Source organism: Sus scrofa, chromosome 9, assembly GCF_054392235.1.
Source record: "Sus scrofa isolate SSC_HxYL_T2T_F1_AM1 chromosome 9, Sscrofa_HxYL_maternal_Yorkshire_Landrace_v2.0, whole genome shotgun sequence".
In the NCBI taxonomy this organism is placed as follows: Eukaryota; Metazoa; Chordata; class Mammalia; order Artiodactyla; family Suidae; genus Sus; species Sus scrofa.
Genome location: NC_139391.1, coordinates 2,494,047 through 2,521,202, shown reverse-complemented (window position 1 = coordinate 2,521,202; position 27,156 = coordinate 2,494,047). Strand labels below are relative to the sequence as shown.

General features: G+C 48.4%; 1 protein-coding gene across 35 annotated transcripts in view; it reads left to right on the top strand.

The window, feature by feature from the left end:
* Positions 1-27,156, top strand: part of SYT9 (synaptotagmin 9) — a 345,167-nt gene that overhangs the window by 141,196 nt on the left and 176,815 nt on the right. For 6 of the 35 annotated variants that reach the window (XM_084974917.1, XM_084974910.1, XM_084974915.1 and 3 more), the window contains 3 exons: positions 3,622-3,729; positions 9,215-9,319; positions 10,673-10,809. The exons of 7 other annotated variants lie outside the window; for them this stretch is intronic. In XM_084974917.1, the coding sequence (XP_084831043.1) occupies positions 10,719-10,809 (91 nt within the window). In that variant the 5' untranslated portion in view covers positions 3,622-3,729; positions 9,215-9,319; positions 10,673-10,718. Of the gene's footprint in view, positions 1-3,621; positions 3,730-4,370; positions 4,484-9,214; positions 9,320-9,747; positions 9,826-10,672; positions 10,810-12,349; positions 12,800-27,156 lie in introns of those variants that run through there. 22 more of the 35 variants (XM_084974936.1, XM_084974932.1, XM_084974937.1 and 19 more) reach the window with 8 other exon arrangements.

Sequence of the window (27,156 nt, the reverse complement as noted above, 5' to 3'; positions counted from 1 at the left end):
GGCCACACAGCCAGATAATAGACAAATGCTTCTTGATAGAATTACTCTCTCCATCCTTCGACACTGCTTTGTAATTCTACGGAAAACCTTACCATGACGCTGTGTTTTAACCAGATCCACCGTCTGTCCCCACACGCGGACTGCGAGGTCCCCCAGGGTAGATACCTGAGGCCATACATTTTCAAAGCTCGCAGGACTGACAGGGTCATAACTGTCGAGGAGGTGCTGAGTTACCAGCCTAACGTAAGCTGAAATAGGCTGGGTGATTCTGCTCTTGGCCCAGGCTCCGTTCCTTACACAAGGAAGCAAGAGTGAAAGACTAAATCCTGGATACAAACTCAAGGACAAATATGTCACCCGTGTCATAAAAATTACAGACATGTTTCCAAGTCCTTTTGCTTTCTTACCCATTTTGACCTCAGCTCTTGTATAATTTTGCAGACAAAGGCAATGCATTTTCATTTCAGCCCGCAGGAAAAGGTCAGATTCCTCGGGTGCATTTGACCCTTCCTATTCGCAGACAGAATCATGGAAAGGTTTGGATGTATTTCTCCTAAGGGTTTTTTGAAATTCTACCAGGCCAGCCAATCATCAAACATTTATTTCAATAAGAATTTTTAAAAATAATCTGCTCTGTGCCAAATACTGGACAGACAATTGGCCACAGACTTGCCTGGCTGAATTATTGAACATTTATTTTATGCCCAGAAAAAAAAAATAACAGCAGTTGCATTATTTTCCTGGGGCTGCTATAACACATGACCACCACTTTGGTGGCTTAAAACAACAGAAATTTATTGTCTCACAATTCTGGAGGCCAGAAGTCCGAGATCAAGATGTTGCAGGCCACACTCCTGGAAGCTCTAGGAAGATTCCTCCCTGCCTTCTCCTAGCTCCGGTGGCTCTTGGCGGTTCCTAAGCGTCCCCTGGCCTCCGGGCGCAGTGCTTGGGTCTCCGCCTCTGTCCGCTCTGTACACCCCTGTGTCCTCTCCTCTTCCAGGGGGAGCCCACCCCACATCCACGATGGTTTCCTCTCCAGATCTTAACTGATCCATCTGCAAAGACCAAACAAGGTGCTGGTGGACAGGACTTTGGGGGGACCCTGCGGGACAGCCGTCATTGCACTCTGCTGGCGGGGGTCTGCCTTGATGGAACTGGCATCCCAAGCGAGATGACGGCAGAGGGGGCTTGGTTTGTTTCCTGAATGAGTTCCTGCTGTCTTTCTCCCGGTTCTCCCCGGTCCTCCGCCTGTCTTGAACTTATCCAGACCCAGGCTGCTCCCTTGGGTACTGAGCCCCGGACTCACGTGACTCTCACCGAGGATGCTGGTTCTTGTGTGTCTGCCAAGCTATGGTTCATGCTCTCACGAGTACCCCGGCCCATGTGGGCCCTTTGTTATCTGCATCCTCTCGTTCAGATGATACTCACTGGACGCTTCCAGTGTCAGGCACTTTCTTGGATTGTGGGTTCTCAGCAATGACAGATGAGGAGTGAGGGGTGGGAATGAACACAAAGCAAAGAGACAGGTCCTTGGTCCCCAGAACGGTGTCTGGCACAGAGTAAGTCTTCTATAAATATTTGTGCTTTGACAGTGAGCAAGAAAGTTTCAGGCTGTAATAGCAACATGAAGGAGCTGGCTTAATGTGAACTAGAACATAGGGAAGGTACCTCTAGGAAGATGGTGATTAGACTGAAATGTGAAGGGCAGGACAGAGCCGGCTGAGGAGGTATCTCTAAGGTAGAGGCGAGAACAAGGGAGACGTCACTGAGCTGAGAACAAATGGATTGTTTGGGGGACAGAAAGAGAGCAATGTGACAGAGGCAAACGGAGCAAGGAGGCGACTAATCCGAGGTGGTGTCAGAAGGGTGGAGGGACGCCCACGTCTACATGGTGGACCCGAGGAGTTTGGGTTTAACCTCCAGGGCAACTGGAAGCCACTTGAGGTTTAAAGAATGAATCAGTGCAATTTAATTCATGCCTCAAAAGGTCGTCGTAAGTGCTCTGAGGAGAAAGGATTGTGGGAGACAGGATTTGAAGGAGGAAGGCTGCTTAGGATGTTTTCACACGTCGCCAAGTCATAGGTATAAAAGATGCGGACCCTTCAGGCCCTAGTGTAACCAGGAGAGGACAGGGCTGGCCCGGCTGCGAATAGACCCAACCATCGAACTGAAAAAAGAGCGTCACGTTCCACGGGAGAAGCGCGGAAAGCACGTCTCTAAAGAACGTTGTTTATGCTTTCTGGCCTCCAGGCTCCCTTCACCTTCTCCCTGTGTGTTTGGAGCATTCCCCACTGTGGTGACCAGCCTCGGAGGTGTCCTTCCCTGATCTCCGCACCCTGCTGTTCTTTCGCCCGGTGTGGCCCTTCCCACGTGGTACCAGGGTTTAGTTGTTGTAAGTAACAGAACGAGCCCCTTCGAAGATTAGCTTGCGAAAGAATACGGTTATATCTTGGCCTCTCTCTTGGATCATTCGCTCCAGGTAGCCAGCTGCCTTGTGCAGAGATACCCAGGCGTCCCTGTGGAGGCCTCATGGCACATGAACCGAGACTTCCAGTCAATGGCCAACCAGTCAGCCTTCTGGAAAGCAGCCCTGGTCAAGCCTTCAGGTGGAATAGCTCTGGGCAGCAACTTGACTGCATCTCAGGAGAGACCAGCTAAGGCGCCCTCAGACTCCTGAGCTCAGAAACTGTGAAATAACAAATGCCCGTTGTTTTAAGTTGCTCAATTTGGGGCTAATCTGTTACACAGCAGTAGGTGACATACTTCCCCTTTTGAGCCCTGCCACCCCAAGGTGGGAGCCCAGACTCCAAGTGTCCCTTGCAGCTAGAGTGAAGGCAGATGGCCTGAGCTTTGCCATTTTGGCCCATGTGGCTGTGACTTGATTCAGGAGATGATGACAGGAAGAAGGGGGTGCTGCAGAGAACTGATTCTGGGCCAGGTGGTAGAGGGGGTTCGGCTTTTAGGGGGGCAGAAGTGAAGTTAATCGTGGAAAACCTCACACCCAGCCCCCTTCACTGTGGACGGCTGGGCCTGACCCCCGTGGTGGCAGGAGTGGTGAGGTCTCCACTGGGGCTGTCTGCTCATCCAACACGAATTTGTTCCCAGACTCTAAAGCTGATTCACTTCTGGACGTTCTTTCGCACATTGTGTTGAAACTGTCTAGTGGGTTTTGTTGTTGGCAGCTGGGAATTTGGACACAGAAGCCTCTGAAATCAAGAAAACATTGCCTCAAAGTGGCTTAAATAATATGAAAATAAACTCCCTTCTGTAACAAGAGGCACAGAGGGAGGAGTCCGCAGAGGTGTGCCCTGAAGCCCCTGGGTCCACTGTCTTTCCTAGGCTCTCGGGGCTGTGCCTTCTCTCTGTGAGTTCCATCCTCTTCTGGCTGGTTGTGGTTTGGCTGTGGCCGTTCCGGGCATCAGATTAAACATGACAATGTCCAGAGGTAGACGGAGGCTCTATATTCCTTGTATCCCTTTGTAAGGGGGGGAACGAGCCATACTCAGGCTTCTCGGTCACCTTTCCATCATGTCTCATTGGCCATAATCTGATCAGGTGCGCCTTCCTAAAGCAGTCGCTGGTAAGGGGAATGCTGTCACACTGTTGCCTTGGATTAATTAGGTTCTACCTCTGGGATCCGGGGATGGAGCCAGACTCCCCTGAAGCACCTGGCCAGAAGGATGAAGGCGGCTACAAGAAAAACTTTTCCTAGAGATTCATGGATTCTGGGTAAGTAACCAACGGTCTGCTTCTGGAGGTTATGGCGGTGGCCTGGCAGGAGATAACAGTGGTTTATATTAGGGTAATAGAGGGGGAGCAGAGAGAAGAAAACAGGCTGGGATATATTACATATCTAAAAGCAACAAGATTTGCTGGTGGATTGAATCAGGCAGGCGAGCAATGGGGACAGATAAAGAGACCGATGCATTGGTTTAATCTGAACATTTCAGTGACTAACTTACTTAAACGAGGAAGGTGGGGAGAAACAGGTGAGAATGAAGTTACGCACTTAAGCGATTAGCAGGTAGACAGTTTCACGTGTGAATCTGGAGCTAAGAGGGAAATCATGGGTGGAGGTCTGATGTGACAGCCATCAGTATGTGGGGGGAATTCGAGACCCCGGAGCCAAAGGAAATGCCTCAGGGGAGCACAGCGCAGGAGCACCGAGAACCCAGCTCGGGGCATCCGAGAGCTGGAGGTCAGGTCCAAGAGGAGACGCCAGTAGAGAAAAATGAGATCGAGAAGCCTGAGGGAAAGAAAACCAAGATAGAGCTCAGAGGACGGGAGATGGTTCAGGTTGTCCTGCAGCCTCACCTGTCCTGATGCTGCCCCACCTCCCCCACTTCATCCCCAGATGTCTTTGTTTGCAGGTAACAACTTCTGGGTTTTAACTTGTATGTGTGCTTGAAGTTTCATGTAACAGCTTTGACTCTCTCCCCCAGTTGAGCCTAAATATCACTGGAGATGGAAGGAAAATCAGAAGGTAATTGAGGAAAAAACATTTTGGAAAATGTGGCTTCTTCTGTCTTGAATAATATATGCAAGATGTTTTTCTTATAAATGGCATGGTAAAGGCTAAACAGTAAACCCACAAAACAAGGAGTTCCCTTGTTTTGTGAAGGGAGTTCCCGTTGTGGCTCAGTGGTAACAAACCCGACTAGGATCCATGAGGACGGGGGTTCGATCCCTGGCCTTGCTCCGTGGGTTAAGGATCCAGCATTGCCATGAGCTGTAGTATAGGACACAGACAAGGGTCAGATCTGGCATTGCCGTGGCTATGGTTGCTGTGGTGTAGGTCCGGCAGCTGTAGCTGATTCGACCTCTAGCCTGGGAATTTCCATCTTCCTCAGGTGCAGCCCTAAAAAAGCAAAAAAAAAAAAAAAAAAAAAAAAAAAACCAAACAAACTTTGAATATATTTTTAATACCTTGAACATTTACAATTTTTTTTAAAAAAATGAACAAGACCACCTCTTACCACTTTATTGAGGTGTATCCTTAAAGTAGGAATTATTTTGCAGTTACTGAATGGGAGGAAAACCTGTGTCCAGTTGGTGGAAATTCTACAAAATCCCAGCTCTAGTGGGTGCACCCAGAGACGCTGAGTTCTCTGTGTTGGAGGAAGGCACTTCTAATGCCTGCACAAAAGGCCTAAGTGCAGAAGAAAAATAGCAAAAGAACGCAAACCACATGGCATTCCCACTGTGGTGCAACGGGATGGGTGGCATTTCCGAAGCAGCAGGTTTGATCCATCCCCAGCCTGGCCCAGAGGGTTAAAGGATCTGGCCTCGCCGTGGGGCCCTGGGAACGCCATGTGCTGCAGGGCAGCTGGAAAAGAGAAACAAAATGCAAACCAAGAGCAGGCAGTGGAGAGGATCCCGACCACAGTGGGAGCTGACTTCTTACTCAGGGGGACTGAGTGAGCAAAATAATAGGCGCACAGGGCGTTTTGCCCGTCATTTGTCATATAATCACCTGGGCTTTAATCAATTCTTTAGTAAGCTTATATAATTTATCTTAGAGTGTGGATGTGGTTTTCCTGCAGTTACTCAGGGGGTTCATAAGAGGTTCTAAGAATGTATATAAAACTGGAAAAATCCTGTCTGGCAATTCTGATGTGAAATTCACGGGGAGGCATTTGTATGATAGTTACATTCCAGTCTTTGGAGTTTCTTTAGCCTGGATTTAAATCTTCGTTGCATCACTTGCTAGCTGCATGACCTCGGGCAGTAGTGTTTCAGTGTTCCCATCTAAAATCAGGGTTGAAAACAGCCTAAATGTCCACCAACAGGTGCGTAGATAAAGATGTGGTGTGTGTGTGTACACACACACACATAGTGGAATATTACTTAGCCATCAAAAAGAATGAAAAATGCCATTGGCAGCAGCATGGATGGACCTAGAGATTATTATTACTAACTGAAGTACATCAGAAGGAGGAAGACAAATACCTCCTTATATGATATCACTTATATGTGGAATCTAAAATACAACACAAATCAACTTATCTACAAAACAAAATCAGACTTGCAGACATAGAGAACAGAGTTTTGGTTGCCAAGGAGGGGGTAGGGGATGGAAGGACTGGGAGTTAGGGATGAGCAGAGGCAAACTATTATATATCGGTTGGATAAACAAGTCCTGGCGTTCCTGTAGGGGCTCAGCAGGTTAAGAACCCAACACTGTCTCCACGAGGATGCAGATTCAATCCCTGGCCTCGATCAGTGGGTTAAGAATCTGGCGTTGCCGCATGCTGGAGCACAGGTCACAGATGTGGCTGGGACTGGTGTTGCTGTGGCTGTGGCATAGGCCTGCAGCTGCGGCTCCAATTTGACCCCTAGCTCGGGAACGTCCATGTGCCACAGGTGTGCCCATAAAAAGAAAAAGGAAAAAAAAAAATTCCTATCGTAGAGCACTGGGAACTATATTCAATACCTTGTGATAAACTATAATGGAAAAAATACATATGTAAATATATATTGTCACTTTTCTGAACAGCGGATATCAACACAACAGTGTCCATCAACTGTACTTCAACAGAATTTTTTTAAAATTAAAAAAATTCAAAGATAAAAGGGTGATGTCACACTATCTCTCCGATGGCTGATTCCGTTAAACTAAGCGTGGAAAGCACAGCAGACTTTATGTAGTGCAAGCAGTTGCTCGGCTGGTGTTGGCTGGAAATGGCCCATCTGGAAAGACCGCATGGGCTGCAAATTGATCAGGCCCTGCCCATCCTCGTATGCAGAGAACAAAATCAAGGTGTCGATCTGATTGCGTCCACTGGAGGTGGTAAAAGCACAATGCCAGCGCTGCTCCTCGGGCCAGTGGGCAATTCAGCTTCAGCACGGGGGCTCTGTGCTCTCCCGGACCCACCTGCAGAGGAGCGCCCTGCCCTGCTAAGGAGTCACACAGCCCATCGCTACCCCCGACTAGCGGGGTGACCTTAGAAAGGCCACTCAGTGTCGATGCTCGTGTTACCTCTGTCGAAAAGGGGAAGACAGTTAATAAAAATACCCTCTTCATAGGGCTGTTATAAGGATTTTAGGAGCTTTTCTATTTAGAGCATTTTTAGAGTATCTGGCACACAGCATGAGCTCAAAAACTATAGTGAAAACCATTGGAATATGATAATAATGACTTTGAAATAGACCTCTAAAATTCTGAAGTCTACTTTGCTTCCTGACAAAAGCTTTGCAGAATGGATTTATGGGGAGAAAAAAAATTAAGAGCAGTTCGGTTAGAGGTGGGAAAGAAAAGTCAAACAAATTTTGCAGTGAGGATAAGTCAAAGTACAAGCAATACTAAAAGGATGACGTTTTAATTAATGAATGCAAGCTAGAAGAAGAAAGCTTAAAATATGGAGATTTGGTATTCAACCCAGAAGTTGTATCAAAAAACCCTTGCGTTGAGTCCTCAACAGACATTTGATGAATTGATTGGTTAATTAAATGTGATTAAGTACTAAACTCTTGAGCTGATAACCTGAAGCCTGGTTCTTGAGACAGAGCTAGGGCTGAGAAAAGCATGTGGTCTGCTTGCCATCTTCTGAACAAGGCTAGAGGCAATGGCAGTGAAAGGGGAAGGATGCTTCTCCGACTCCGTGTGTGTGTGTGTGTGTGTGTGTGTGTGTGTGTGTGTGTGTGTGTCTGTGTTCTCGGGTTTTTGTCAAAGCCATTTGTCACTAAGCAAAAAGATCAAGAAGGCGGTTGTTGGAAAATGCTCACTCCCTTCATATCATCGTCCACACACACGCACATGAGCTGCTTCTCTCCATAAACTGGCACCTGAGCGCAGGGCAGCCTGCTCTGGATCTGTTTTCAGCACTGAGGAGGGCGGGAAGCTTGCCGTGGAAGAGGAGGGAAGGAGAGGGTTGTTTGGAGTCTGATCTTCCGGCCCCTCTTCAGCTAGTCGGCCGCTCCCTGACCACCGTGTCAGAGCCTGGCCCATGCGGGGCTCCATCCTCTCCTCCTCCCCGCATCCATCCATCATGACTCCAGCCAGTGCCCAGACCTGGACAGGGCGCATGGCATCAGCCACTTTGAAAAGCAGCTCTAGGGACACAGAAAGTAATTTTTAAAAAGTTATTTGGTGATGGGGGCCTACTGAGTCCAAATTTCTCTCAGTCAGTGGAAATCTGACCTCTCTCTTCTCTGGCCTTGTTCGAAAAAGATGAGCAAGTGGAGAACCGAGAGTTATCTACTAAGAAGAGAAGAGTGCCCGGTCTTCTCACCTGGAGCATCGTCTTCTGTCCTTGCAGTAAATCCTTTTACGTCCATTGGTTCAACAGAAAGCTAGTCAACCTCTACCTTCTTTAAACTCAAAGAGGTTGGAATTATGACTTTGTCATTGGCAGCCATAAACTGGGAAGGAACCCACACAGCCCAGAAAGGAAGGCTAAAGAGAAAGCAGAGCGACCTGCTTCTTGGTTCAGTGATAATAGGCAGGTGGGCAGAGTGGCGTTACCCAATCCAAAATTGGCTTTTCTTCCATCTTTCAAGAAAAACTGACTACAAATATGGACGAACCAAGCTTACAGGAGATCGAGGCCCAAGAGGAGAGCTCCGTTGTCACAGGACACGACCTCAGTTCTTGTCTGCTGGTCCAGTGGTTTTACTTCAGGCTTGGGAGCAAGAGTGAGGACAAATAGAATAGTTAAACAGGAGGCTGACTGCATCATGGGAGCACCCCTCGCTTGGAGAGTGTGGGTTCACCAGGAACGAGTCATGCCAGTCGAATCTTTTTTTTTTTTTTTTTTTTTTTTTTTTTTTGTCTTTTTAGGGCTGCACCCTGGGCACACGAAAGTTCCCAGGCTAGGGGTTGAATTGGAGCCACAGCCGCCCGCCTACACCAAAGCCACAGCAACACGGGATCTGAGCTGCATCTGCAACCTACACCATAGCTCATGGCAGTGACGGATCCTTAACCCACTGCGCGAGGCCAGGGATCAAACCCGGGTCCTCATGGACCTTGGTCGAATTCGTTAACCACTGAGGCATGAAGGGAACTCCATGCCAGTCAGATCTTACTCTCTTTTTCTAAAGGCCACTACCTGGCAAGGAACCAAATCAAACAGAATGCCTATTAACACCGGGTTCTGCCGTCGAGAATCCCAGCCACTTCCCAAGCACGGAATCTAGATCTTGGGAGTAGGGGTCAGGATATGGTGTACGAGCAGCTGAAAGACCCGTGGGACTTTTTTATTATTTTTTCCAGCTTTATTGAGGAATACGTGACACATAAAATTGCATATATTTCAAATGTGCATGACGGCGTGACGTCCATGTGCGTCTCGAAGTGACGACCAAGATCAAGGTCAAGGTAATTATCACACCCATCACTTTCTATTAGCCTTTTTGTGGTGAGAGTGCCTGAGAGCTCCTCTCTGCAAAGTTCGAATACACGGTATTCTAGCATTAACTCCAGTCAGCGCCACCGTCACCGTACGTGCCTCGGGTCCTTACACCTGAGAATTTGAACCCCTGCATCTTCCCATGTTACCCGCCCCTAATGCCTGACAACCATCACTTTACTCTGTTTCTATGAGGAGCATTTTTTTTTAGGTTCTGCATGTGACACCGTACAGTACTTTTCTTTGAATTATTTCACTAGCATGATGTCTTCCGGGTTTATCCATGTTGTCGTAAATGGCAGTATTTTCTTCTTTTCAAGGCTGCATAATATTCCATTATGTGTGAGTGTGTGTGTAATTGTATAAATACACACATTTTCTCTATCCATTCATACAGTCACGGACACCCAGGTTACTCCCATGTCTTGGCTGTTGGGAATATGCTGCAATGAACACAGAGGCACAGATGTTTCAGGTAGTGATTTCATTTCCTTCAGTTAAATACCCAGAAGTTCGATAGCTGGATCATATGGTGGTTCCGGTTCTGAATATTGGAGGAACGTCCGTCCTGTTTGGTGTAGCTGCTGCCCTGTTTGCGTACCTACCAGCAGGGCCTCGGGGTTCCTTTTCTCCACCTTCTGACACAGGCATAGCACTTGCACACGTTTCACTGGTTAAAGTAAATCACAGATCAGCCCAGATTCAGGGGAAGGGAAACAGCCTCGGCTTCTGCTGGAGGGAGAGGTGAAGTCGTTGCCAGCGGCTGGGCTGCATGGGAAGGCTGCTTGTGGCTGTCTCTGGGAGCAGTTTGTCCTCGGGAAAATGATTGAACCACCTGATCTTACTTTCTTCACCTGTCAAACAGGAAATAACATCATCTACCACTTAGGGATGTTCTAAGTCATGAATTAAGTGGTGCGTGTAGCCCCCAGCCGGTTGCGTTAGATTTGCAGCGGCAACAACAAAAGTCCATCCCCTCGTTGCGCCTGTACTGTGTGCTGAGACTCTTCCAAGCATTTTATGTCATCTTCCTAACAACCCAGCCCTGCACATAGCGGTATATCTGATTAGAAGCCCTGGGTGCCAGAATGTTCGCTTCCACACGTTGGGTGCACAGTAACTAGTCTCTCTAAACCACGACACTCTTACTGTCCGCTGCATCCAAAGGGCACGTCTTAGGTTTTCCTTTTCAGATTCTGTTGACAGTGGATGCTGTTGACTGACTCTGTGACTCCCCTCTGCCTGATCTTCCTCTTCTTTGATTGCTCTCAGTCTCCTTGTTAAGCTACATCCTGAACGGCAAATTCCCATTTTTTTTCCAGCTTTTCTTTCCTGGAGGAACGCATCCACTGTGGCAGCTACCTTTCCATGGATGAGGGCCCGTCTCTCCTGTCCTCTCTCCTGAAACTCTGGGCTTGCAATTCTAAGCATCATCAGGGACTTGCCACATCTGACCCAGGTTCGTTTGGGGAACTTTTACGGCTTTCATTCTTTCTCATTCCATGAGTTGCAATCTTGTCAATTCAAACTTGAAACGTCTTGCCAATTTGGATATTCCTGGCCATCAAGCAAGGCTTTTGGCCTGATCTAGGCCTTCATAATATCTTGCCTGGCTTCTCAAAGTAATTTCTTAACCGAACTTACTGCTTGCAGTTCCTCTCTGGCATAGCCCTGTCCGTGTCACTGTTTTCTCATGCTTTACCCCAGGCCCCAGCATCCACACTCTGGTGCCACCTCCACTGTCACACCATCTTTCCCTGCTTCTCCAAGAGTTCGCACCTTTCAAAGACCAGCTTCTGCCCAACCGCCTCCAAAGGCTGTCTCTCGGTAAACCTATTTTCCCTGCTGATTTTCCTAAGGCAGAGAGTCTACTTGTCTTTCCGCAGCTCTCTGACGATAGCTTTGCCTTTCCAGCTCTGCATTTTCTCTGCTCTTCTGATAGAAAGTCCTTGAGGGCCCAGCATCTTTCACAGCAATGTGCCAAAGCGTATCTGTTGGGTGAACACTCTGTGGCATCCTGAAGTACCTTTCTGCACAGCACAATTTGCTCTGAGATGCCCCTAGCAACAGCACAACCTTATGGCTAAGCGCGCCCGCTGTACAGATCCCACAGTTTATAGAGTCGGACACTGGTATTAAGGAAAGTTGAGAAAAAAGTCACGATTACCCTGCCTCCCCGTGTATGACCTTGGGCAGGTGCTACTTTCCCAAGTCGCAGGTTTGTCATCGGTAACACGGGGTTAACAGTTACGGAGACTTTGTTGGGCCATCGAGGGAATTAAATGAGATTTTCTAGCTAACAGACCTGTGGCACAGTGCTCGACACACACACACACACACTCACACACACGCACGTTCTAGGCTTATTGCCTAGAAGAGGTGGGTATGAAAGATGTCCTGTGTTCCACACCAAACATCCCAGCTGCCCTGTTACTCTTCCTTGGTGGACGTTCCCATCGGTTGCTTAGAAAACCGGCCACAACCTACGAAGCTCCGGGTAAGTCCCAGCGTCTTTCTCAGGAGCCGTTTATTTGACCTTAGTTCTGATCTGAGAGCCTCCACCTTCTCCGCGTCCCCACGGTGCCAGAAAATGTCCTGTGCTTGAGAAGTCTTCCCTTTGGTGGTGAACCTTGGGCCCAGACCCCGCGTTGGGGCGTCTAGCGTCTTTAGGCCCGCGGTTTGTGCCCAGACGGCGCTTTTCAAGTTCACAGCCGCCGGGACCCGGTTCTCCAGTCCCGGTGTGGTTCAGACATCACCTTTGGCGCCACGCACCCAAGATCGTGCTTTGAACTTCGGCGGCGGGGGGCGGCGGGGGCGGCGGGGCTTTGCTTCAGGACGGAGCGCGCACCCGCTCCGCTCGCGGAACCAGGGCGCGGCCGCTCTGGGCGCGAGGTCCCGAGCCGAGTGCCGCGCTGCTCCAGGGGCCGGCGAGCGCCCCGGGGCCGCCGCGATCCACCCCGCGGCGCGCACCCCGACCCGCCCCGCCTCCCGGCGGCCGCGAGTGGCGGGCGGAGCGCGAGCCGAGAGGCGCGCGGGGCTGTGCGGCGCCGCCTCTCCTCGGTGCCGGGGGAGGGACGGAGGGGCCGGGCGGGAGAGAGAGACAGCCCGACCGGCCGACCGGCTGGCCCAGCGCCGCATGCAACCGGTGGGAGGCCGGGCCGGCTGGGGCTGCGGCTCGGACCGTTTCTCGGCGGGTCCCTGGCGGCGAGCGCGGACGGCCCGGAGGCAGCGGCGCTGAGCTGGCAGGCGGAGGGTTGTCTCCCGCGCCCGCCTGCCCGGCGCGGTCCGAGGATGCGGGGGGGCGATGCCCGGGGCCAGGGACGCGCTCTGTCACCAGGCGCTGCAGCTGCTGGCCGAGCTCTGTGCCCGCGGGGCCCTGGAGCACGACAGCTGCCAGGATTTCATCTACCACCTGCGGGACCGCGCCAGACCCAGGCTCCGCGACCCAGGTGAGCACCGCCGCCGCCGCTGCCGGGCGCGACCGGAGGGCCCTGGGCTGGGAGTTGGCGTCGCACCGGGGCCTGGGGCTGGAGAGCGGCGCGGGCTGGAGCGGGGAGGGCGGGTGACCACCGACCTAGGGGCGGGGATCGGGAAGCAGCGCCCCGTGGCCTGATGCTGGCCCCGGGCGGGGACCCCCGCTGAGGCTGCTGCGCGGAGGCCGAGTCGGGGTGGGCTGGCGCGGGCTTGGAGGGACCACGCCCGTCACCTGCGCTCGGGTCGCCCGGGCTCCTGGGGGCGGCACCCGAGCTCCGAGCTCCGCGCTCCACTTCCCCGGGCTCTGCGCTCCAGGCGAGGGGAGGCCGCGGCGGCCTCGCGAGCCGTGGGAAGGGGGACGCGACCACAGGAAACTCTGGGAAGTTGGGAGTTGGGGACGGCCCCGGGCTTGGGCTCAGTCCCACCAGGCGCTCCCATCCTCTCCCCCGAGCGCCCCTTTCCTTTCCTGGGTCTGGGGTGAGGAGGGCGGGGCGGGAGCCGGCGTTGGGCCGGGCACTGGGCGCTCTGGGTCCTGGGCCGCCGGGCCGGAGCCGGTCCCCTGCGGGTCTCTGGGCGTGGAGGCGGCCTGGGCCCGGGCGGCCGGCGCCACCAGCTCCCGCCGCCGGGCACAGCGAGGTCGAGGGGCTGGCGGGTCATGGCTTGTGCACCTGCACGTCTTCCTCGTGAAAGTTTGGAAGCTCCTAACTTTGGAAAGTTCATTTATTTTGACCTTTGACCAATTCAGGTTGGAAGAGGGCGTTTTAGTGCAGCCGTTTTTTCCCCCCCCGAGGGTCCTGGGCCTCGCTCCCAGGTCTCATCATCCAGCGCTGGCTCCTGGAAGATTCCTTCCACATGTTTACTTGCGATTCTTCTCGCCTTGAGGAGTCATTTTCTCGAATAGTCTCTGAACCTGAGTACTTAGGGAAAAAAGCATATTGTGGCTGAAGTGTTAAAGATGGGATAAGAAAATGGCCTTTCCCCAGGACGTGTCGCTCTCTGTATGAATATTGCAAACGAGCTATTGCCCTGCAGATTATCTGGTGTGATTTTGCCTCATTTTAAGCCAGTCTATTCTATAAAAATCCATAGACCCAAAGGATCAATTAGAGAATTATTTGATTCATAAAGAGGTATACAGCAGGCTGATTTAAATAGCATCTCCTTGGTAGGATATTTTAAATGGGTCTGTGGAGTGAGGTCATCTATTAAAAGTTTATATCATCTTTTTCTACTCAAAGGCTTTTTTTTTTAATTGAAAAAGAAAGATTATTGTTCCCCATTGGCTGTGGTTACATTAATTAAGCTTGTGGGCTGATCACTAATGTGGCCCTTCAAAGTGGAGAATTAAGTCCAGAAATAGTGTTGATTTCAAGTGGTTTCCCCAGAGGCGTAAAGCCCAGCCTTTGTGTGACTCCATGCTGGCTCCACGTGCGGCGCAGACTGCAAACACAAATGAGGGCACCTCATCTGCTCAGCTGGGGGCCCAGGGTGATGTCCGAAGAGGGAAAGGCTCTGTCTTTAAGTGGCAGGAACAAGAAGATTGTCTAGCTTGCTTCAGCCAGAGCAAGTGTTCGTTGTTGAAACGCGCCACTTCTTCGCCTGTGACTGTGCCAGGGGTTCCCTTTGTTATCTGGAATAGCAAGAGAAGATGGATGAGGCCTCGTGGAGTTGCATGCTTAACCCTCCACGTCTTTTGGGCTCATTTTGTGCTTCTGCTCCTTTTAGTCCACGAGCTAGATGCCGTGTTCTTAGGTTTTCCTCATCCTCTGCACTGGGAAGCCCTTGAGGAAGAATCACTCACCGGGAAGACTGCTTATTAAAAGACACATCTGAGTCCTTGGCTGAGAAAAAGCCACAGATAATGAGTGTGCTGTGCTCTTCTTTGAATTCCTGAAAGCACTGCTTTGCTTTCTTAAACTACAGCACGGTGCTTTTGAGGTAACCCCTCGACCCTCTGGATTCTTAGTTTGGATCAGGAAGTCGCCTGTCCACGAGGCAGGCATGGGGAGGGGGCTGTGGTACAGGGTCGGAGGCGCTGAGCCTGTAGCCAACGTGCAGAGTGCCCTCTTCCAGGGCGTCTCACCTCAGGCCAGAATCTCTCCACTTCCCTCCCTCCTCTTCTGGCCCATTATTAACTCTTACATCAGATGCATTTATCTCCATCCCTCTGAAGCCGTTTGGTTGTCCAAGCCAAGAGTGCCTTTAATTTCTGAGCCCTAAAAGCCGAGTGGTTAGAGTAGCTGCACTGCCCAGTGCTGCTGCTGTGTAGTGGGAATCAGAGCAACGATGCCCAGCGGCAGCCCGGGGATGCGGGTCCCTGGAGAGGGCCATCTCTGTAAGTGGGTGACGTCCTTGTCTGTAAAGGAACCCGCCTGAATGCCGTGTTTCGGCTTTCTCTCTCCGTTGTCCATCCCTGGCTAACCCTTGGCAGCTAGGTTTTCTCAAGCTCAGCTGAGGAACTTTGGTTTTAAAAGGAGAAAACAGCCCAGTGACTCTGCATCTAGGATGTTACTCACTTTTTTTCAGGGGCGGGACAAGCCTGGGATAAGCCTGACCATGGGGTATGAGCAGGGTTACTTTCTGCCCAGGCAGGCGCGGTGCTCTGAGGTGGGAGTACAGCCCCCTGTCTTCCCCTGACTTAGAATTAGAGAGGATCTGATGAAAGTGTGGTTTCAAAAAATGCAGCTAGGTCATAAATTGGAACTAGAATGCCTCACCCCATCCTTCATCTGTACCAGCTATGGAGAGTGATGTGCTGAGGGTGAGCAGTTTTCGGTAGAGAGCAATAGGCGTCATTGTATTGTTTCAGGGTTGGCACTGTTGGGCATACGCATGTGAATCTCAGCACACAGCCCTCACAGCAGAGGAGAGAGCAAGTGCAAAGGTCCTGAGACGCATGCCCTTGATGTGACTCAAGGGACAGTTGAGTTCAAGGGTGGCTGGTGCAGAATGAGTAAGAGAGAGAATAAGAAATATGGCTCATAGGAGGGGAAGGTCATGCAGGGCCTCTCTAAACCATCGTAAGGACTCCGGTTTTTACTCTGAATGAGAAGGGCTTGAGCAGAGAAGCAGCAACGTTCCGCCTGCTGTGCTAAGAAAGTACGGTTGAAGATCAAGGGCAAAGAGAGGGAAGCTTGTGAGCAGGCTCCTGTAGTACTTCAGACAGAGGCCATGGCGGACAGTTTGAAGAGTCAGTGCTCGGGTTTGTGGGTAGAATGGTTGTGAGGGGTGAGAGGAGTGAAAGGTGATTCCAGAGCCCTTTGACCTAAGCAGGGCTCTCTACTGCATGGGGCAAGACTTGAGGAGGAGCACGGTTGGCGTGGGGAGGAACACAATGAGGTTTTTGTTTTATTTAAAAAACGAATCTGTACGTACTAGACGTAGCGTGTCTCTTAGGTCGACAGCGACCTAAAGCGTGGAAGCTTCTGCAACGTCGTCTGTTGGTCCGCGCTCGGAGTTTTAACTGGGGGCTTAGCCCTCTCTGGGGAGAGTCAGAGGATTGCAGGGCAGCATGACCATCAGCAGGTTTTGCTGGTGTGGAACGAAAAGCCCTGACTTCCACTCGGTGACCTTGGTGCTGCCTTTCGCACTCAGAAAAGAGTGAGTCTCCTCTGCCTTGGGCTCTTGGAGGGGAGTGGTTGTCACTTTTCTCATCCGTTGTCTCCACATCTGGAAAAGGGGACTGGGTGAAGGTATTTCTAGGTCTGAATCATGTCTTAGTATTTTCCTCATCCGTCTTGTCTTCGGGAGGGCGCCAGCCGCATCTGCAGGCACTTTACGTAGGTCATCCCACCTAATCCTCTTGATGACTTCTAAGACCTTGCTGCTCAAGGAATTCAGCTGCGCACCAGCAGCATCGGGAGCAGCTGGGAGCTCATTAGGCATACAGACTCTGGGGCCCACCCCAGACCTACTGATGTGACTCTGTGCCTTAAGGAGAGCCTCAGGTGGTTCCTAGGCACCTCAGGGCTTGAGAAGCGTGACTGCAGAGCCTGGCGCATAGGAATACATTGAAGTGCAGAGAGCTACACTAGCCTAAGCCCATGGGTTCCACTTTTAAAAAGAGTTGAGTCTGAGAGCAGCTTCTAGGTAAACACATCAAGTATTCTAAGAATTTAGGAGTCACTGTCCATAAAAATTTCCTAGGTTTATTGCATTTAGATGTCCTTTCTCTATTCTGCGTTTCTGTAATGGATTTAATCTCTAGGCGCAGGTTAAATTCTATGCATTTACAATGTCATGTTAGTTTCAGATGTACACACACACACACACACACACACACTCATTTTTAGTGAGTGTTTGCACTATAGGTTGTTACAGATGTCGACTCTAGTTCCCGATGCTGTACAGTAGATCCTTGCTGTTCATCTGTTTTATGTCTAATAGTGTATATCTGTTAATCCCAGTCTCGTAATTTATCTTCCCCTCTTTGGTAAGGTGTGTTTTCTATGTCTGTGTCTGTAAGTCTATTTCTGTTTCATAAATAAGTTCATTTGTGTCATTGTTTTAAGTTCCACATATACGTGCTGTCATCTGACATTGGTCATTCTCTGTATGACTTCATTTAGGTCCATCTGTGTTGCTGCAAATGGCATTATTTTGTTCTTTATATGGCTGAGTAATATTCCATTATATCTATATATAAAGAGAAAGATACCACATCTTCTTTGTTCCTTCATCTGTCAATGGACCTGGCTCAGAATTTTCGTTGTGAATTCTTTATTCAGGCCCTTGATTTTCCACTGCCATTGCAGCTTTATATTTCTTGAGACTTTTGTTGTCATTTCTGATGGACTAGGGAAGGTGTACCTGCCTGGCCAGGGTGTACGACACATCAGTGATGGTCCTTCTTGCTAAGTGGACATTAACCCTGTTCAGAAAAGGCAGGAAAGACTTTTCTAGACCATTGGTTTTCAACTTGGCATCACATTAGAAACATTTAGAGAGCTCAAACAAACAAACAAAAGTGAAACAAACAGGAAACTACCCATGAGCTCCACCCTGAACGATTAAATCAGAATCTCTGGGGATGGGGCCTGGTTCAGTTTATTTTACACGAGTTCGTCGGCTGGTTCTAATGGGCATCGAGTGAAGGCAACCATCGAGGCCAGCAAGTGAAGGAAGGACCTCACTCAGCTCAGCTCACGTTTCTTTTCTGCAAAATTAGCAAAGCTGTTCACGTGTCACCTTGACTGTTAAACCTTGTTCAGTTACAGCCCAAATAACTAGCTGATCCGTACCTTTCTGTTAACAATATTACCCCCGATTTTTATTTTGAGGACTCTTTAAATATATCCTGGGAATCTATTTTATCCACTCAACTTGGGGGAAAAAAAGAACAAATTGAGAAAATCATGTCCGGAGTGTTTGATTAAAAGGCTGTAATATGACTAGAGTCAGCTTATATTGATTTAGAGTGAAGTAACTTATTCAAATATACACATGTAAAATCATCATTAAATACAGGTTCTGAGGAAAAATTTCTAAAATAATCGAGACTGAACATCAACCCAAATTCAGATTTTCAAAGAAAGTCAAAAGAAAAATCAGCCCTAAACCGCTCGATTTTTGTGAATAGACTTGGGTGTGATCATGCACAGTGGGACTCATTTTTAAAAATTAATGCTACTTCCTTTCAGCAAGGAGCGCGTCTTCTAAGGAGTGAGTGGTATGTTGGATGCGCAATATGTGAAGGTCGGATTTGCATTTACTTCAGGGACATTTTAGGGCTTCTTCATAAATATTTTATTTAAACAAGTGTGTTTTCATCTCTGTGGGATTCCTCTCCATGGACCCGTGAGTGGTTCAGTCGTGCGGTAACGACCCAGAGGGACAAGCAAAAGCCAGCTGTGGGAAAGGCAACGCCGGCAGCCCCGTGGCCAGCTGCCACTTTCAGAGTAAACAAAAGCACACACTTTCTGACGTGGGCGGCACTCGCAGGGAAGACTTGGACTGACACCTAAGGGAAACCAGCCCAGCGTCCCCCGGTGTGTGTGTGGCAGAAGCACGCCTTTGGCACTTTTGTGTTTGTGTGTGCGCATTCTCAGGTGATTGGCTTAAACACAGTCACAGTCCCCTCCTCGGTGACTTGCTTGAGGGCATCAGAGGTTGCCATGTTTAAATGCATGGAGGAAGGGGGGAGCTGAGTGAGAGGTAGCCACGGGGCCGTCGTCTCACTTTCAAAATGTTAGGTGTGGAGCCTGTATTTCTCCTTCCTCAGTGAAATCACAATGTAACCCATAACTGCTCATAAATTCTCTTTTAAGAAGTTGGGTTAGCCCAAAGCATGGCTTTAAACCAAGGCAAAGTCAAAAGCCGAGGTCTTGCAGATCTGCTTGAGATAGTCATGTGTCCTCGAGCATGTATTTTATCACACAAAACGTGTATACCAGCACTGATAAGAGTTCTGGAGTCCTAATGTGCAGCACATGGTTTTTGTTGACAATAATGTGGTATATTGAATCTTGCCAAGAGAGTAGACCTCAAATGTCCTCAAAGAAATAAATGGTAATGATGGGGGGAAAAGGAATATACATATGCGATAAATACTTGTGTGTGTGTGTGTCTTTTTGCCATTTCTAGGGCTGCTCCTGCGGCATATGGAGGTCCCCAGGCTAGGGGTCCAATTGGAGCTGTAGCCACCGGCCTACACCACAGCCACAGCCATGTGGGATCCGAGCCGCGTCTGCAACCTACACCACAGCTCACGGCAACGTCGGATCCTTAACCCACTGAGCAACGCCAGTGATTGAACCCGCAACCTCATGATTCCTACTCAGATTCGTTAACCACGGAATGGGAACTCCTACAATAAATACTTAATGGATTAATTTTTTAAAAAAGAGAACTACCCTCGAAAGAAAAAAAAAAATCTTACCCAAGAAATCAGGATGACAAAATGGAATAAGCAGGAACTTTGGAGTCAGACTCTGATTCTGACCTTCTAGCTTTATAGCCTTGAGCAAAATAGTTAACGCTTTACTTCATTCACCTGTAAAATGGGAGTGGACGGCTGAGGCAGCCCAGCGCCCAGAGTAAGTCCTCAAGGATTGCTCAGCAGATGGATGTTGTGGTGGTCGTACCACCTGTCCAGCCTTCCCCCACCTGTGAGCCGTTGGCACGCACATGCTTACACAGGCACACCTTCAATTTACAGCAGCTTTGGTTCCCGACCACGACAGCAAAGTGACACGTGAATTCTGTGGTTTCCCAGGGCACATAAAAGTTGTGTTTACATCATACTGTGGTCTCTTAAGCGTACAGTAACATTATGCTTGAAGAAAAAGTACATTACTTAATTTAAAAATACTGTATGGCAAAAAAAATTCCAACCACTGTCTCAGCCTTCATGAGTTGTGATTTTTTGCAATAGTAACTCAAAGATCACAGATCACTGTAACAAATATCATAATAATGAAAAAGTTTGAAATATCGGGAGAATGATCAAAACACGACACAGAGACGTGCTTGAGCAAGTGCGGTGAGAAAAATAACCCACTAAGAGTTCCCTTGTGGTGCAGTGGATTAAGGATCTGGCATTTCCACTGCAGTGGCTTCGGTTGCTGCTATGGCATGGGTTCAGTCTCTGGCCCAGGAACTTCTTCATGCCACAGGTACAGCTGAAAAAAAGAAAAATGACCCCGTAGACTTGCTTCATAACAGGGTTGCCACAAACTTTCAGTTTGCAATAAATAAAAAAAGCAGTGTCTGTGAAGGGAAATTAAGTGAAATACAGTAAAATGAGGTATGCTTATAATCATTCAAAGACAGAATTTACTATTCTACTTTTTTTGTAAACTTAGCATTTTATCACCACTTTTTAGCTGTATGACCCTGGAAAGTTATTTAATCTCTGTGTCTTAGTTTTCTCATTAGTAAAATGGAGTGCTGTTATCCAAATAAAATACAAGATGCCCAGTTCAATTTGAATTTCAGATAAACAATGGGTATATCTGTTGAACTCTGCCTCTTATATATTTATTTGCTGAATCTGGCAACATTACATTAAGATGTATCGTAATGCATGTGAAATACTTATCATAGCACTGGACATAGAGAAACTGCTCAATAAGTATTGCCATTATTACTGTTATTATTATAATTTCTGATGATACAGTTATTGCAATGACTATATCCCAAAGGGTAGATGAATCTTGTTTTACTCAACATTTATTTTTGGGGGCATTTGTAGTAATTTTTCATTTCTATAAAAAATTTATAGCCAAGTTCCCACTCCCCTTTGGGAAAATTTCTTAGTAATTAATTATTGCCAACGGGTTCCAATCATTTTCCGTTATATCTATGCCAGTTAGTCCTGCTACTTGTCAACAGTCAGTCTACTACTGTTAGGTGGTGTAACGTGAAGAAAAGGTTACTAATTTAAAAGTTTTTAAGGGGCCTGGTTGCTGTTTCAACCTGTACTTTTTTGTTGGTCGTACTGAATGTTTTTAATGTTTTAAACCAGTTTATATTTCCTGCTATGTGAATCTTTTATGTTTTTTCCTACCATGTACAAATTTATTTTTTGAGAATCTTAATGTTTTTCTTACCAGTATACATTAGTTGGACCATAAACAGTCTGTCAAATTAGCTTATAGAAGGAGCACTGTATAGTCAGTGGACTCACGTTGTCTGACGGTAATCAACCCGTTATACCAGACTGCCTTCTGAAATGCTAGGAGTGCATCCAGAAATAGGAATTCAGGAATTGCTGTTGCCTTCCTGTATGCATGAGGATGCGGGTTTGATCCCTGGTCTTGCGCAGTGGGTTAAGGATCCAGCGTTGCCGTGAGCTGTGGTGTAGGTCACAGATGCAGCTCGGATCTGGCACTGTCGTGGCTGTGGTGTAGGCTGGCAGCTGCAGCTCTGATTCGATCCCTAACCTGGGAACTTCCATATGCTGCAGGTGCAAGCTTTGAAAGAAAGAAAGAGGAATTCACTGTAACATTCTTTCCAGTGCACAGTGCTTGCTGCCTTAATTTATGTGAAATATGAAAAACAGGGTTGTTGTAGAATTTGGATCTCTTTTTCTTTGTTTCCTTTTCCTCTTTCCAACTCCCATCCCCTCCTAGCACTTTATTGTAGTAGCCACACTGATCTGATCACTCTTCTAATTATAATTAAATTAAATTCAAAAAAACATCCATTGAGTGCCTCTTAAGTGCCAGGTACTAGGTTAGGCATCACTGACTCCAAGATACATTAGACGTGGCTACTGCCCCTGTGGAACAGAGATTAAACAGTAATTGCAATTAATAACATAAAGATCGAAGGGAGATATGTACTGGATGCAGTGCAAGAAAATAGGAGAGAAGTAATTAGCCGCTTTGAGTGGATCTCAGTAGAGGACTGCTGGAGAAATTGGTGCTTGGGTGGTGCCCTTTGCCTGGAGTGTGTGTTTGGGAAGGACATTTTAGGAATTTACACATGTTCTAAGATAGGAGACAGTGGCTCTTTGGTCGTAGCTGGTGGGCATCACTGGGAATGTTGAGAGACGAGTCTGCTCCAGGAGACATGGGTCTTCCAGTCGTGGAAGCCCTAGTTTGCTGTGGTCGACGTCCACTAGGACTTGGGGCTGGAGGACTTGGTGCAGAAATCTCGAAGGAAGTGCAGTTTCCTGCGATGAGCCCAGAGGCTCACCATCATTCTCAGCAGTGTGGTCCAGGAGACTCTTCGGGAAGGGGAAGCTCTGTGAGTGTTCTTCCAGGGCTTCCTGGTTCCTCAAGGGAAGGAGCTCACGTTGCTGGCGGTGTTCTTCCTGACAGACGGGAATCACTGCACACGAGATTACCTGTTCAGATCCCCAGTCATGTCACCCTGAAACTCGAGTGTAATTACCCCGCACAGCTGTAAAACTGCCTTTGGCACGTTTAGTCATCTGGTTCAAACATCTGGGTTCCAGACAGAATTTCAGACTATGCCAGCAGTGACCTCGTGCTTCCTTGCCTGTTTATTTAATAATGAGAAAGCAACGTGTTTGGTTGCATCGCAGCTACGTAGCTTGAAGACATGCACAGTATGTTTTCTCTGATGCTATAGGGCCAGGAGGAAATGAGCATGGGAGGCCTGCCCCGTGCCCACCAAGCCGTGCTGTGGGGTGGTGGTTGATTCTGTATACAGGGGCTGCCAAGTGGCCAGTACAGCTCTTTCAAGTAATCGAGTCAAATGCCTATAGGCAAGTCTTACACTTTTCACTGTTCATGTCTGCTTCCCCCCCCCCACACACACACACATAAACTTTTCTTATCACATTTGGGGCTATGCCCGGCCACTAGAGACATTGCACTTTGCATCACCTATGGCACTGCAGCCCCACCGAAGGGCTTTAAACTAAAAAAAATCAAGCAGGCAGATTTGTCTCTTAATCAGATGGCTCTGAAGGCAGGGCGGAGGTAGACTGGAGAGATTATGATTAGAGATGCCATTCACTCACTCATCCAAGGCTTATTGACCCTCTCCCGTGTTCCAGGCTCTGTTCTGGGTATCAGACAGACCTAGGTACCTGGATACAGTCGAGAACCAAACAAAACATAAAAAGCTTGCCCTTGTGGAGCGTCCATGTTGGCAAGAGGAGGATGATAATATGTAATTTAATTAACTACCGAGTACGTTAGCGATTAGTGGTAAGGAGGACGACAAAGCACGGAAAGAGAGTAGACGAGGAAAGTAAAACGGCATCACTGAGAAACTGACCTGTGAGTGAAGGTCAGAGATGTGGGAGGACGAGGTGGACAGAGCACTCTGGGGGGCGGGGCAGCAGGTGTAAAAGTCCCGAGGCAGGCACATGTTTGATGCGTGTAGGGTTAGCCAGGGGCAGGGGCAGTGGGACTGTGGAGGCGTTGGGGAAGCAGATGAGGTCAGAGAGCTTATGGCAGGCTGACTGGAAGGCCCTAGAAGCCATTGTCACTTGTACTCAGAGAAGCATGGGAAGCCATCAGAAAGTTTTAAGCAGAGAGGTAATAATAGACTTAGGAATAGCAAGGATCCCTCTGGCCAGCATATAGAAAACAGACTGTAGGAGGGAAGGGTGGAATCAGGGAGAGCAGTGACACGGCTGGTGTGGGAGTTGACGGTGGCTTGGACCAGACTGATAGCAGTGGAGGCAATGAGAAGTGGTCACTTTCTGGGCTGCGTGAAGGTAGAGCCAACAGTATTGACCAACGGACAGATGTAGAGGGTAAAAGACAGAGAGGAATCAAGATTTGGGCCCGAGCGAGAGAATCGAGGAGAAGTTTGAAGGGAATAATTAGGGGCTTAGTTGGAACTGCTTATTAGTGAGTCAAGAGGGGAACAGACCAGGAAGCTGGACATATGAGTCTGGAGTTTGGGAAGGATGGCTGGACTGGAGATACAAACGCGAGAGTTGGAGGCATGGAGGTGCTATTTAAAAGGAGTCTGTCGGAAATGGTCTAGGAAGGAGATGTTGACGAGAGGGGTGAAGAGGACCAGGATGAGCTGGGAACTCTCCGAAACTAACAGGATGGCGAGAAAGTGAGGAACCAGCAAGGGAAGTTTCGTAAAGATAGATCAGAGAATTCAAGCCAGAGAGTTGACCTGAAAGCCAAGATGGAGAAGAAGGTGTGAGAAAGAGGAGAGAATAAACAGCTGGGTCAGATGCTCCCAAGAGATGGAGGAGAATGAGTGCCGACCGCGAACCGGAGCAGCTAGGTAAGGCGGGGCTCATTGGAAGTGATGCTGACAAGCCATTTAGGTAGAACGGTGGTAACAAGAGCCTGATCAGAGTGGCCTTATAAGAAGTTGGCAGGAAAGGAGTCATGGGCTCTTTCAAGAGTTAAGGACTCTTTGAAGTTATTCTGCAGGTGAGGACAGAGAAATGAGTTAGGCACCAGTTAGGGAAATGAGATCAGGTTGTTTTTTTTTTTTTTTAATTTTGTTTAAGGTGTAAGAAATGACAGCACTTAGTTGGTGAGAGTGACCTGGTTGAGAACATAAATTCATGGTGTGAGATAATGAGGGGAGGCTTGCTGGAGGGATTTTCTTGAGTGGGCTCTTGGATGTGCATCCTGGAGTTCAAGGACAAGGTCGAGTCTGCAGGTGTACATTTGGAAGCCATCAGCATAAAGATTATATTTCAAGCCAAGAAACTAGATGAACTTACCAAGGAGTGACTGTAGGTAAAAGAAGTCAAACAATGAGTCAGAGATGAGGGAGATGGGAACGAAGCAACCAAGGAGACTGACTCTGACCTCTCATCTGAGCAAAGAGTCAAGTGGACACGTGGGGGGTCAGGGATGGTGAAGAGGTGGTAGCATCAGTGGACCGTAGGTGCTCTGGGGTGGGGTGATTACTGGGGGTTCTGGGAGGAGGAGGGGACCAGAGAGGACGGAGGAGCTGCCATTGCTGGATGACTGGATCTAGGCTGTGATCGTGGGAGTGAGGCCGAAAGGTAGGGTGGAAAATAAGTGATGGAAGGAAACAGGGAAAAGAATGGAAAGGCCAGAGTTTGGCAAGTACTGAGTTAACCAAAGTTAAGACAGAAGTAGTGTTGGGGGAGGGACAGCAGGCCGGGAAGGGGGCAAGTGACCTGAGGAAAGTGGGGCGAGGCGGGATGGTGACAGTGTCGAGGTGCAGTCGGGAGACTGGAGAGTCAGAGCTGACGGCACCAGGAGTAGTGGACTCTTAGCATTTATCCAGGCAGAAGTGTTTTAAGGCAATGGAGTTGGGGATGTGAGGAGAAATATAAAGAAACACTCAGAGGTAAAATAGTTGGTACCTTGATAGGAAGCAGAGGGATGCGAATTCCCACACTTCTGGCAAAGGTGCCTGGGAGGAAGGTTTACTGCAGAATGGCCACCATGTTTTGTGGGAAAATAATACGATTAATTTTAAATGCCTTAAGTCCAAGGATGTATATGAGATCTGATGCCGATGTGAGGGCAGGAGGCTGGTGGATCCTCAGAGAGAAGTTAGTGGAAATAAAAGGTGAGGAAAGCTTGAATTCTAAGGCCCCTTTAGGAACTTGAAGGGTATCGGAAAGTGATTCTCAATTCCAGTTATGCATCAGAATTCATCAGGGAACTTGCAAAGACACAACTCCCCAGCCTGGCTAAACCAGAACCTTCAATATCTCTATACCTGAGTCTGGTTTACAGCCAAGGATGCAAATGGCACGTATTTATGGCCTTTATGGATTGAAGTTACTTTTTACAGCCCCATTGTCAAAATAAATGCTCTAACCACCTGTATAAACCCCTCATAAAATATTAGGGAAGGAAATCTAAGCATGAGAGTGCATTTACTACCACCATTGATCTTTTTTTTTCTTACCACAGTGGGAGTCCTCTCCAGTTATTAGTAAGTACAGCTGCCCTGGGTGCAATTAATAATAAACTCTGTAAAAAACAATTAGCCACGGGAGGTAACTGTAGCATCCTGGAGCTAACTAAAATCGTGGTCTTCCTTATTGCTAGGCAAGTAATACGGTTATCACTTATTTTTGATGTAGGGTAACCACAGTGTACATAAACTCTGTAAAAAATCTAACCAGGCTCTGAGCTTTAAGGATATGGTGGCTCGAGTACTTCTTGCCAACATGTTCACCTCCTGTCAGAAAAACCTGGGAAACAAGGAGGAAGACGCATGAATGAGGGGACACGTTAGAGCAGCTTGTCCCACTTTAGTCAGAAGATCTCAGTGTATGTGTTTTCAGTTCTGATGGTTTTGAATAGTGTGGATGTCAGTTGACAGCACAGCTGAGCTAGCTCTAAAGCCTCCCCAAATTATTTCAGAGGGCAGGAGAAAACTGTTGTTTGCGCTTCTCTCATCTATTCCACTGTGACTTAGATTTAATGTCACCGTACTATCCCGAGTTTATAGGTCATCCTTCTGCCAGGGCTTTGGAAGTGCTTTGTGGGTAGTACTTTAATTTTGAGGGAGCTGAAATTCGTCATGTTCCGGAATCTATTTCAGAGAACTCTCCCAAAGTGTTTCTTTTTTACTTCCAAACGCTGTGGATAGAAGCCTCCATTGAGTCTGTCTCCACGCTGCTTTAGAGGCCATTTATGTGTGGATTCCTGAAGGCTCCTGGGGGAGTCTAATCCCCACAGGCTCTGTTCGAGAGGATCCACTCTGCAGCTGATAATGATTAAAGCTGCAGCTCTTTTCCATTACATTGGTTTTCTGATCTTTTAATTTTTATACTGTCCCACGCCTCAGTGACTCAATCACATCCATCTTCCAGTACCTCAGAATGTGGGAACTGGGAAGTCAATTGGGCAGATTCACAAAAAGCTTGAGAGCTTGTGCCTTGACAGTAAAAGGTGATGCTTTAGGGCAACAGACAGTCATCGGATTTGGTCCAGGGAAGCACATG